Below are 13124 nucleotides of genomic sequence, written 5' to 3'. Positions count from 1 at the left end.
TTTTGAAAAAAATGGCACGAGACCTTTTTTTTAAATACAATTTTCGGAGGTAAAAGGTAATTTTGAATTTGTATAAAAAGAATGTTTTGTTCCCTTCTGATTTGTTTAAGGGGACATTTTTGAACAGGAATCCACAAAAAAAAACCGAATCAGAAAATTTCTCATTCTTTACAAAATTAAATTATCACTGAGAAAAATGACATTTTTTATTATGTACAACCTGTCTGAAGTTTGGAGTGAGTTTGGTGCAACTGATTCTCATTGGGGAGTTGAGATATTCATCTGTTAGCTGAGATCTGTACCGATTTTTAATAAAGTTCATAAAGCGGCTTCGCACACATAAGTTGAGTCAAACATAATATTATACAATTTCATGGCCGAACATTTTCAAAATTGCCAAACGCTACATTCTGAATATAATGACGGTCCGCACAAAAGTAGCTCACGGTCCGGATGCGGACCGCGGTCCGTTAATTGGTGACCCCTGGTCTAGAGTACGCCAATGAATTAAGTAAAACGTGTTTTTGTACCGTCTTGAACGATATAAAAGTCGGATAGAAAAGCCTAGTTGATTATTATTCTTGGAGCGTTGATCGAAGAATAATAAACAACAGCGAGGTATAAGAGGTGAGTTTATGTAGGTAGTATTTCCCGACCATTTTCCGCTGTCGTTTTGGCGGGCTGAGCGAATCCGACAATTTTCCTCTTACCTATCCTTATACGAGCGGTGATCGTATATCCCTAATATGTCTTTTCATCTGGCGAGCTGAGCGAGATTCCCTTTCTTGCCTGTCCTTATACATTCATGTCGTATTAATAAAAGCAATTCCTATTTCACGCGATCGTCAAAATCATTCATTCATATACAAAATATCGTCATAGCGGCCAACAGAAAGCTCGATGCGTAGATTATAAATATATTTTATTAAAGAAATTAACGAGTAATTAAGGCTAATTATCTTATCTTTTGTATGTTTTGATTCCAAATAAAAATGTCTTAAAAAAGAACTCGTTTTCTTCGACTGATTTATTTACCTAGAGCAACAACGCAACTACCTCGTTACACTGACGCCCGAGCATTTATTTTAACAGGGTTTAAGACATTTAAACAAATATATTATAAATATGGCGGAATCAGAAGGTACGTTAGGCTTAGAAATATAGGATGAGACGGTAGGCTAAATTAAAGAAAGAGGAATTAAGGAGGGGATATGGTTTGAAATCAACATATCAAGCACATTTTTGTGAATTTTTTTCGAAACTATGGTAGAATTATTTTATTTTTAAATTAAATAAACACATTAAGTACAATTCAAAGAATATTTAAGAAAAAATTCAATCCAAAATATCGAAAAATTAGCCATTGGCGACAAATTTTGGCAGGCAGCTCAAAAAAAATGGATTTTGCGGTGGACATCAGAACTCATCACTGGATTATACGAAACAAAAAAGTCAAAAGATTTTATTAGCTTATGAGTTTCACGAGGTAACAACGTCGAGTTTTTTTTATTTTTAATGATTTTTGAATTTTTGGTATCACTCAAAAGTCAAAAATACGAAATTTTTGATAAAAATTTTGTGAAAACCAACAGATTTAATATTGTTGAACAAAAAATAAGCACAAAACGAAAAATATCTCGACGTTGTTACCTCACGAACTGTCTAAAGAAAATCTGTGCAAAATATCAGGTAGATCGGTCGAGTAGTTTTTCAGTAGGTGGACACAATGTCCACCGCATTTGAAAAAGCAGTTTTGAGAAAAATGCGTTTAAAGTTTTGACAACTGCATCTTCATCTTCTTATTTGTCTGCCAAATCGTAAAGTGATGAACATTGGAATATGTTTTTTAAATTGGGGAGTAATCTACAAAAGAGAAGGCGAACAGTTGTTTAACGTTTCTCACTACGCTCCGGCGTGCTGGCGCGAAGCCGCGGCAAAGCGAGTCGAAGGTAGGGATATTCAACACCCTGTATCTCTGGTAATTTTACTCCGATTATTTTGAAATTTTCAGAGAGTATTCTTGAAAGTATGCACTTTTATTTGAAATAATAAAAAAATTTAAATATTTCAAACCATACCCCCTCCTTAAGCAATGTTATGGCAGAATTTAACTTAGATACGACAGGTAAATTAGACGATCTTCGATCAAGAATGGTCTTACACTTACGCTCAAAAAAGACCGGCACAGTTACCAATATCGAAACTGAGGTTCCTAAAACAGACGACACACAAACGGAAAATGAACACAGTCTAATAATGGACACAGTTAGAAAATGGGGCTTACATTTTGACGGATCCAAAGACGCCACAGTATTTTTGGAGAGGCTATACGAACTAAAAAGCTGTTACCGGATTCGAGACGATGCTTTATTGAAAGCACTACCATAAGTATTTAGGGGAAAAGCGACACTAGGGTTCCGAAACACCGTAACGAGGTCGTTGCGTTGTTGCTCCAGGTAACTAAATCAGTCGAAGAAAAAGAGTTCGCGTTTTAAGACATTTCTATTTGGAATCAAAACATACAAAAGATAAGATAACTAGCCTTAATTACTCGTTAATTTCGTTAATAAAATATATTTATAATCTACGCATCGAGCTTTCTGTTCGGGCCGATGTGACGATATTTTGTACATGAATGAATGATTTTGACGATCGCGTGAAATAGGAATTGCTTTTATTAATACATGAATGTATAAGGAAAGGGAAGAAAGGGAATCTCGCTCAGCTCGCCAGGTGAAAAGATATATTAGGGATATACGATCACCGCTCGTATAAGGATAGGTAAAAAGATAGGTAAGAGGAAAACTGTCGGATTCGCTCAGCTCGCCAAAACAACAGTGGAAAATGGTCGGGAAATACTACCTACATAAACTCACCTCTTATACCTCGCTGTTGTTTCTTATTCTTCGATCAACGCTCCAAGAATAATAATCAACAAGGCTTTTCTATCCGACTTTTATATCGTCCAAGACGGTACAAAAACACGTTTTACTTAATTCATTGGCGTACTCTAGACGATAAAATTATATTATCGTCACAAAATCTAAGGCACTGTTTTAGTCTGAGCTCTAACCAACTATTTAGAGCTGCTGTAAGTAAAATAAAAATTGCCATGTTGATATCCAACCTTCGATAGAAGATGGAACCTCAAGAAGAAGATTGTTTTTGCCAAAATTCAAATCAAAATTTCATGTTATAGGTTTTGGACATTAGACTTAACAATGGAAATTGCACAACGACCAGTCAATGGAGATGATAAATTTTATTGATCTCATGAGAAAAGCAAAAAAAGGCCAATCGCTCGTTTATTTATTTAAGATTTAAGAGCTTTCTAGAAACTGACTTCATTTGCGATAAAATGCAAAAATTGCATACGAAAGCTGCACTTCACCTTTAAATCACATTTTGATTTATACTGATACGACACTCTGTCAAAAGATATCGAATTTTTGTCGTCTTATCTTTTGTCGTCAAATTTTATTTTAAAAAATTATTTCTCGTGCGTAAATGACATTCAAAATCGCCGGTAGCTTCAAGCGTTGTTTCTGAGAGAACGGTTCATTCTACACAAAAATTCTAATAAATATTTTTGTTCAAAATTAGCTCAATAGGGATGTTCACTAATTTTTAAATATAGATATATTCAATAGATTATAATATAAAGATATATAGATTATAATATAAGCTATATAAAACCGTAGCAATCATAAAACTGTTTAAAAATGTATATTTTTCAAGATAAATGAGTTCATAATGTTGATTTTCTTGGAGACTAGAAAAACGGTACCCTGCAGCGAGGCTACGGTCTGTGACGTCAACAGTCGTATCGTCTTTGATCGACGACTAGTTTTGTATACTTATTTACGAAGTGTATTTGAATGTGTGCAGTTCTTTACGTATTTAATTAGTAAAAATGAAACCAAATAAGTGGTGTTTTATTCCTTGGTGTGTAAATACCTCTAAAAACAATTCTGACAAAATTTTTATTACAATTCCAGCTAATTTAAATCGTAAAAAGAAACGTAAAAAAGAAGTAAATACCTATCAATAAAAACCGAGCTTTTCTCTTGCCAAGATCACTTCTTTATTGTAAGTTATTTTACCATTTTTAAGCATTTTTACCCAATTCTATGATATGTTTTAGATTCAAGTTAGCTTGGTTAAAAAAAAAATAAATTATAAAAATGATTAATACCTACAGCCGAAAACTTCGTATTTTGGACTTCTAAATATCTGTTTCTAAATATTCAGGCAACGAAATGAGTTAGCAAGAAAAATTTTTACAAAAATAAAAAGTACCTAGTTATGAAATCTAATTTAATTTAACAATTTTAAATTTGTCTGGAGGTTTAAAAGACTTGGTGTCCATAACGTAGTAATAAAGTACATATTTATTACCGACAGCCCCTATAAACTAATAGACATCATTTAAATTAGTAGGGCAAAATCTGGGGCAAATGCTATTTAAATGCATTAATTTTCTCGAATCCTGACAGAAATATTTGAAATTAAAAATCACACTAAATTTTCTCTTTTTTTTTCACCCCTGTACCTTATTAAAATAAACATTCCACTACTCTGTGGTTGATTTCTTTCTTTACAAGATGACAAGAAATCAGACATCATTCATCATTGTTACATGTACAGTAGGTAGGTTAAGCGAATCAGCTATTTTAAAACCTTCATTTTATTTATTTATTTGTACTACCCAAAATATGTCCTTAGAAACAGTATCCACTTTAAACTAAATAAATTCCACAAATGTGGACCTGAACTAACGTAAACAGGTACCTAAAGAATAACACTATGGACATGACGCGCGCTGGGGAATACGACTAGTGACGTCAGAAGCGATTTCTTGAAAAAAATAATGCTAGATTTATAATGAAGTTTTTTCATAGACAGGCTTTTTTAATTTTCTTAATATTTTAGACAATTATTCCTAGGGTGTTTCTTAATCGTTTTACATGTTTAAAATGACTATTAATTTTTTTGTGAACATCCCTATTACATTTTTCTTTTGAAACATGTTTTTCTATGACATACACATTGTTGGTAAATCAATACTTTACATTTTCCCCTCTAAGGTAGGGGTTTAGGGGGAATCCTGGAGTAGGAGTGGCAGACATTTTTACATCAACTGAATTGCCAGAATAAAAAAATTTCAAAGCAATGTTAAGGCAAAGATGACAAGACGCTGGTGTATGGAAGAAGTTAACTTTAATGCATGAGAAACTTTAAACAAAGTTAAGTAATTATAATAAAATAAAAGAAGACAGAATATATTTAAAAAATAGTGCAAATATCACGTGAAGCTCGAAAGAAGGGCAGGGATCCATAAAAAATCACGAAATATCACAAGGGTTGAGGGGTCTATAGTAATATATCACGTTTACTGCTTTTTAAATGCATTCATTTTTTTCGAATCCTAAAAAACTAACAAATATTTTTAAAACATTTAAAGGCAGAATGAAAGATTACATTACAATTACCGAGAGCCGAAAGTCCTTTAGAATAAACAGTTTCTTTTGAAAGAGATATTTGAAATTAAAAATCACACTAAATTTTCTCTTCTTTTTAATCCCTGTAACCTATTAAAATAAACATTATAGAAGTTTCCAGGGACTTTCGGCCTTGTATTCCGGCCGGTAATAATGTAATCCAACGTAGAATGAAGTAAACACTTCTGTTGTATGTAGGTATATAATTTATTAAAAAATTCTTAAAATTTATCCACAAGGGAGTGGAAGTACAACAAAACGTTTTCGGTCAAACTGACCATCCTCTGTGTAAACGTCCAGTGTACAAGTAATTGAAACTAGCCACTTGAATAGGTGTAAAACCTCAAAATAACATTATTGCTACAGTATGAGCTGTGTAGTAATCGACAATAAGTCGATGTCTTAAGATTAAAAATATATCACATGTGGATGTATGTCATCCTTGCTCGGAATTTACACAAGGTTGTGATCAGGTGAGAGGTTAACAACCAACTCTAACCTCTAGTTGGTTGTTAACCTCTCACCTGATCACAACCTTGTGTAAATTCCGAGCAAGGATGACATACATCCACATGTGATATATTTTTAATCTTAAGACATCGACTTATTGTCGATTACTACACAGCTCATAATGTAGCAATAATGTTATTTTGAGGTTTTACACCTATTCAAGTGGCTAGTTCCAATTACTTGTACACTGGACGTTTACACTGAGGATGGTCAGTTTGACCGAAAACGTTTTGTTGTACTTCCACTCCCTTGTGGATAAATTTTAAGAATTTTTTAATAAATTATATACCTACATACAACAGAAGTGTTTACTTCATTCTACGTTGTCTTAACAAAGGTATACAGCCAACTACAGGGTTTACCCTTTTAAAGTTTTAATAATGTAATCTTTCATTCTGCGTTTAATTTTTGTTCTAGGATGTGTTTCCTAGAACAATTAAGAGCGTCGGCACAAAATTTCGGGCCAATGCTTTTTAAATTCATTCATTTTTTTCGAATTTTGAGAAAACTAATAAGTATTTTTAAAACATTAATGGCCGATTTCACCAACGACAAATAGTACTTTATTCTATGAATAAAGTTATTCGACCAATAAACTGACGTTTCTCCATTTAACTAACGTCAAATAAGATTTATTTTATATATTAACCGGACCTTAGGTCCGGTTTCACCAACAACAAATAAATCAATGAATAGTTATTCATCGAACATAATTTATTAGACGTTTATATTTTTATTTTGTTTCAATATAATTTTGATAAAGTTAAACTGATGAATTTACTTTCTTATAGATATTTACAGCTAGACTAACTTGCCAACTTATTCAAAAAGTAAATATTTATTTGATAAATAAATAAAATAAGTCTTACTTGACGTTAGTTAAATGGAGAAATGTCAGATTATTGGTCGAATAACTTTATTCATAGAATAAACTACTATTTGTCGTTGGTGAAACCGGCCATTATTGTTTCAAAAATACTTATTAGTTTTCTCAAAATTCGAAAAAAAATGAATGCATTTAAAAAGCATTGGCCCGAAATTTTGCGCCGACGCTCTTAATTGTTCTAGGAAACACATCCAAATCAAAACATATATAAAAATTAATAATGTATAGTATAAAGGATGCATAACTTTTCTGATATTATGCTTCTTACTGTATCAAACAGGTTTTAAGCCAGTCATAATCAGTGAATAAATCTTGTTTATGATTAGCAATAAACAATAATAACAATTTGTTATAGCAAATCCATAAACTACTATAATAATATTGTATTCTAACTGTGTTTAGGAATACTATACACCAATGATACATAAATTACATAATTACTGCAAGATATAAATAACAAATTACTTTGATAAAAACCATTGATAATTCACAAATGAATAAACATTGTCATTAAAAATTGATTATTTTGGTGGGTATATTGAATTTTTACTGTGGAGTAGTACAGATTCTTTGTAAATCGATGTTTTTCATTCCCCCACCTACAAGGGTGGGTTTTAGGGGAAAGCTAGGGGGTAGGAGGGGCAAACTGTTTTGCATCTCTTTTGGGGTACCTACCCCAACAGAGATGCAAAATAAAAAAAATATTTCAAATAAAACATGTAAATTTAAATAGGTAACAAGAGCACTAGAAACTCATAAAGTGTAACTTACAAATCTACTTCTTTGTCTTTCTTTCATCGTGGATTTTAAAATTTCCATAGTTTCTTTATTAGAATGTTTAGTTTGTTCCATATATGTTTCCCTCTCTTCTTTCTCCTTCTGCTTTTCCATTTGCTTTAATTTCTCCTTCTCCATTTTTTCCAAACCTATTGTTCAAACAAATATTAAAACACTCAATACATTTATAAAGACAACTACAATCAATCAGCTGGAAGCTTTAACTATGATTATAGGTCCCTCGTGATTTGGGGGACGTTTGTATGTGTATGCTTTATGTGTCATTTACAATAACAAGAAATTATTTAAAGTTAAATAACAAATTTTCTTTAAATACTCATCATCTATATGGTAGAAAATGTTTTGACGTAAAACATAAATATAGTTTAAATATAGAAAAACATTAACATTTTAACGTTAACTTGTGTCTATTTAGGGGCAATGAACATAATCCAAGATATATTTGACATTCAATGTGGGCTGAACATATGTCAGTGTTGCCATGTCGTCAATTATTGCATACTCTCACATCCAATGCCAAAAATATTTTGCAACATTAGATGAAATTGGAGTAAAACAAAATATTTAATGAATGCTGTTATATAAATTCAAAAATTATAGCTTCTCATAACAAAAAATATGATTTCCTAAAAGTGTATATTTATATTTCATTTTAAACATTCGTATACATTAAACAAAAAAAATGGCAACACTGTGCCATAATTTATTATTCAACAAAGCTATAATCCATTTTTTTCTTTGATCCAACCTATTTTTGGATGTAAAAAAACTAAAGAATATCACTCCACTATTTCTCCACTTAATAAACAATCAATAATGAAACAAAAGCCGTGATCTGACCAGGCATTTTTAAAATATAAATGTAATTTTAATGTACATACAATAGTGATGTTGAAAAAGTAACTATTCGTTACAAAGTACTCGTTACTTACGAATACCGGAAGTAACGATTACTATACAGAGAGGCAAATCGTTACTTTGATTACTCTAATTACTTCGTTACTTCGTACCAATCGTATCAGAGCGAGTACCTATTTTGAGTATTGTATCTACAATCGGTTGATATCAGAATCGGACCGGTATCCCACAAGTGTTCGGTATCAATACAGTTAACTAAAATTTTATCTCTGAAGGGCGAAGGCTATGGAGAGTTTTACAGATTACAGGGCGCTGAGAAGTAGCTGAAACAGAGGGAAGTAAATTATTTAATAAAGCGCACCCAGACACAGATGTCTATACGATAAAATATGATTTGTCGAGGTAGATAATTCACAGATGTTTGTTCCTTTGAAAATAAAAATGCAGCACATTTTAATAATAAATACACATTATTCTAATCAGGCCTAGAAAAAAAAATACCTAGCTTAGATTGACCAGAAAAAATGTAGAAATGATAATATTTCTAGACTGTGATCATCAACTTTAATTTTACATGTAGGTATGGCATTGTTTTTATCAGACCAGGGCATTTAACACTAAAAACACACGAATAAATATATTTTTAAATATAGTAGGTACCTAGAGACTTGCAACTTTTTGTATTGTATTTAGGATTAGGATGACGTCTGGAAAAAAGTCTACAATAGAAAAATGGGTGGAAATGCATTATTACATTTTAAAGTGTATAAAACGCATCCAAAAATGCATAAACATGTTAAATCAGTATATTAACCCTTAAACGCCCAAGGGTGGGTAAAAAATGTCCACCTAATGCGTATTCCCTTGTAACATATTTATTACGTGTTTAAAATTTTTTTAAAAATTATTTATTGTTAAAAAGACAGCCCTTTATCGAATATTAATTTGGTTCTACCGATATTTTTGAAAATAAAAGTAGCATCTTGAGTTAAATATGGGTGGGCATAAAAAGTACACCCTTGGTAAAACTTGTTACTAAAGGTTTCTATATAATTTCTCGTTGGTAGGAAGATAATTCATATAATTATCGACGTATAATTACAGAATCTGCATAATTATCCACCAATGAGGAGGTTGAAAGGAAGAATGTGGAGAACATTGACAAATCTGAATTACTGGCTTTTACTGGTATGTTAATTTTGATGTACATTGTAATTTTGTTGTAAGGTTTGTAAATTGTTTATATTAATATTTTAGAAGATGCTGTGTTTATTAAGCATAAGAATCTTAAGTTTAATCCATTTCCAACAACTCTCAATAAATATATTAGCTATTTTCGAGGTGGACATTTTTTACCCACCCTTGGGGGTACATGGAACCTAAAAAAGGTTGGGTGTTTAAGGGTTAAGGGCCAGATTTTCTTACTTCGTGGTACTTGAGGTCACTGGACACGAATATGCAATAAGAACCGACCTCCGAAGCACCTGGGTGCCCAGGGTTACTGCTAAGGTGTGTCATCTAGAGTTTCGAGGGTTTGTTTTGACGCTTAATTGATGCAAACAGATTACTCGAGATTACTGATATTGTGGAGCAGCAATGACAGAACAATTAACAACATTAATTAACAAAATCATAAAACACAATAAAATACTGGAAGAATGGAGAACAAGCGAACTAATTCTACTATTCAAAAAGGAGATAAAAGCAGCCAGAAAACTACAGAGTTATCAACTTGTTAAATACTCTAAAACTTACAACTAAATTTTTACAAGACCTAATGAATCAGAGGATAAGTTTAGCAGATGAACAACAGGGTTTTCGTACTAGAAGATTGTGTAACGATGCAATATTCGTCATAAAGCAAATTACTCAGAAATCACTAGAGTATAATAGACCAGCATTTCTATGTCTGATTGGCTTGATGAAGGCATTTGACAGAGTAGAGTTAAGACTCACAGATGTAATCCATCTTCTGTATAATAGAGAATTTCCCTTAGATATCATAAAACTATTGAAAAAATCTACCATAACAGCAAAATGGAAGTCGGAATAGATGGACAACTTACAGAATCTATAGATATAGGCAGCGGAATAAGACAGGGAGACTCATTGAGTCCTATGCTCTTCAATTTAATCATGGATGAATGTTTATATCTGCCCGGGCCAAAAAATTAGCAGAATTTATAAAAAAAAATCATTTTTAATTATTAATTAGTCTGGACAAAATTATGTCGAGCACCCCTTGTTTTTAATAATTTTTAACATAATAGATTACATATCATTTAATTTCTATCCATTAAAAATATCGGTGAAGGTCACTGTTATATCGGATCTAATACGAAATACTGAGAAATGCAATTCTCGATATTATTACTGGTACTCAAATACAAAAGTAAACATTGTAATCAAAATATCCTAATACAAAATATGTACATACTGAGAAATGTGATTCTCAATCAAAGTAATGAATACTGTAAATGATTACTTTATACAAAAGTAACGATTTGTAACAATTACTCGAAAGTAACTATAATCAACATCACTAACATACAACCGTCCCCCACAATTTACGTCACCATGAGAAGCGCTGTCGAAATTTCATATCCTCTCTATGTCAACCCTCCCAGCGGATATGAAACTCACAGGCTCTACAATATCCAAATAAAACTGCTTACCTTCCCTGATCCAGGCTGGTAATTGCTTTCTTTTAGCTGTATCCAAAGATGCAGGAGTTAATGTGACTGGATCAACTGCTGAAACTGGCATAGGGGGAAGGGCTGCAGATTGTCTAATAGGCACATTCACTTTGCTGTACCTTTTGTTATGTGGTTTTATGTGTTTTGAAGAAGTTGAAGAGCTGTTCCAGTAATGAGAACTATTAGAATTAGCGTTACTGAAATATAATATTTAATAGTCAGAAATTGATTGACATTCACATTCAATTACATCTAAACAATGTTACAATCCTACCAATTATTAATATTTTTATTTTAAGTCCTTGCCAAATACAACGTACAACTCAGCAGCTTTATATCCTCTAATACTAATATATGATAATGCAATGATGCCAAATACAAACTAAAGTATTGTTTTCAAAAATTTTGTCAGTTTTTAGAATTGATTGATTATATACTTTAGAAAGGAACCATGATTTTAAAGGTTTTATTGTTTCATATGATCAATGGACCCTCAAATATGAAAAAACCGTGGAGTGCTGCCATATAAAGGAGTGCATTTTTGAGAAAGGTGTGAGTAAGTCTCTGCACACTAAGGTGCATTAGGGTGAATTCTATGCACATTTCGTACATATACATCTACAGAAAAGTTGTTCAAAATTAATTTCCTATTGAAAGGTCACTTTTTAAAATCAAAAATAATCTATTTTGATAAAAATATATTCAAAGCTAAGCAAAACAAAAACACAAAAAAAACGCGATTTTTCTTTTTGCCCAATAAAAAAGTTATATGTTTGTAAACAATGTTTGTAAAAAAATAGTGAAAATTTACCCAAAAATAGTGTGACTGGAAAACTAAAAAATCATATCGACCCTTGCAATGAATAACATTGTAACCAGCATTTATATCAGAAATGATAAAAAAGATACCAATTTGTTTGATTTCTTTTTTTATATGCATGTGACATTTATTCAGTGTAAGAAGTAAGTAATTACATATATAAATGTTAAATTCCTCTTTTAGAATAAGTTAGAAATAGAACAAGTCATGGAGTTTAAATATCTAGGCATCACACTATCTAGCTACGGAAAGCTTGAAACCGAAGTGGAAGATCAGGTGAATAAAGCCAACAGAGCAGCACACTGCCTGAATGACACAATAAGGAGAAATAAAAATACTAGAAAAGAAGTGAAAGGCAGAATTTACAAAACAGTCATCAGGCCTATAATGACATATGCAGCAGAAACACAACCTGATACAGAAAGGACAAAAAAAATACTAGAAACAGCAGAAATGAAAACACTTCGAAAAATCGATGGCAAGACACTATGGGATAGAGCTAAAAGTGCAGATATACGACAGATATGCAAGGTGGACAACATTAATAACTGGGTGAAAAACAGAAAAGTAAAATGGAACGACAACATAAGCCGAATGACAACAGAGTATAGTAAGGACAGTGAGAGACGGTTCCTCAATAGGAAGACGATAAGTGGAAAAACCACGAAAACAATGGAATGGCAACTTACTGGAGGCACATTGAAAAACAGACAGAGGCATATGTACACAAAAAGAAGAAGAAGAAGAAGAGGATAGTTTTTTGAACTGTGATAGTTAAGGTAGGGGAACCCAAGTGGGATTTTTGCAGTTATTCGAGCGCATCAGATTATCATATGGGGAGAAACCTGGTGCCCTGCAGATGTAGCTCTACCATATATTAGCTCTTAACACAGGGGAGTTCGTTAGGGGGCCCGAAAAAAAAATCTATCCTTAAAAATATTCGAAAATGTCAGATTAAGATAAGGTAAGTTAAGGACATGCAAAACAGTGTATATTTCAAAAATCTGATGATTTGAGCGGTGCATCAGGAAATGGTTGAGTTAAAAAGTTTCACA

General features: G+C 32.1%; 1 protein-coding gene across 1 annotated transcript in view; it reads right to left on the bottom strand.

Annotated features, from left to right (window-relative positions):
- Positions 1-13124, bottom strand: part of LOC114328526 (arginine/serine-rich protein PNISR) — a 64003-nt gene that overhangs the window by 47203 nt on the left and 3676 nt on the right. The window contains exons 2-3 of the mRNA XM_028277393.2: positions 11229-11446; positions 7669-7823 (exon numbers count right to left, since the gene is read on the bottom strand). Coding sequence (XP_028133194.1) covers positions 7669-7823; positions 11229-11446 — 373 coding nt within the window. The remainder of the gene's footprint in view (positions 1-7668; positions 7824-11228; positions 11447-13124) is intronic.

This window comes from Diabrotica virgifera, chromosome 2 (genome assembly GCF_917563875.1).
Source record: "Diabrotica virgifera virgifera chromosome 2, PGI_DIABVI_V3a".
In the NCBI taxonomy this organism is placed as follows: Eukaryota; Metazoa; Arthropoda; class Insecta; order Coleoptera; family Chrysomelidae; genus Diabrotica; species Diabrotica virgifera.
This window is presented reverse-complemented; position numbering and strand designations above follow the sequence as displayed.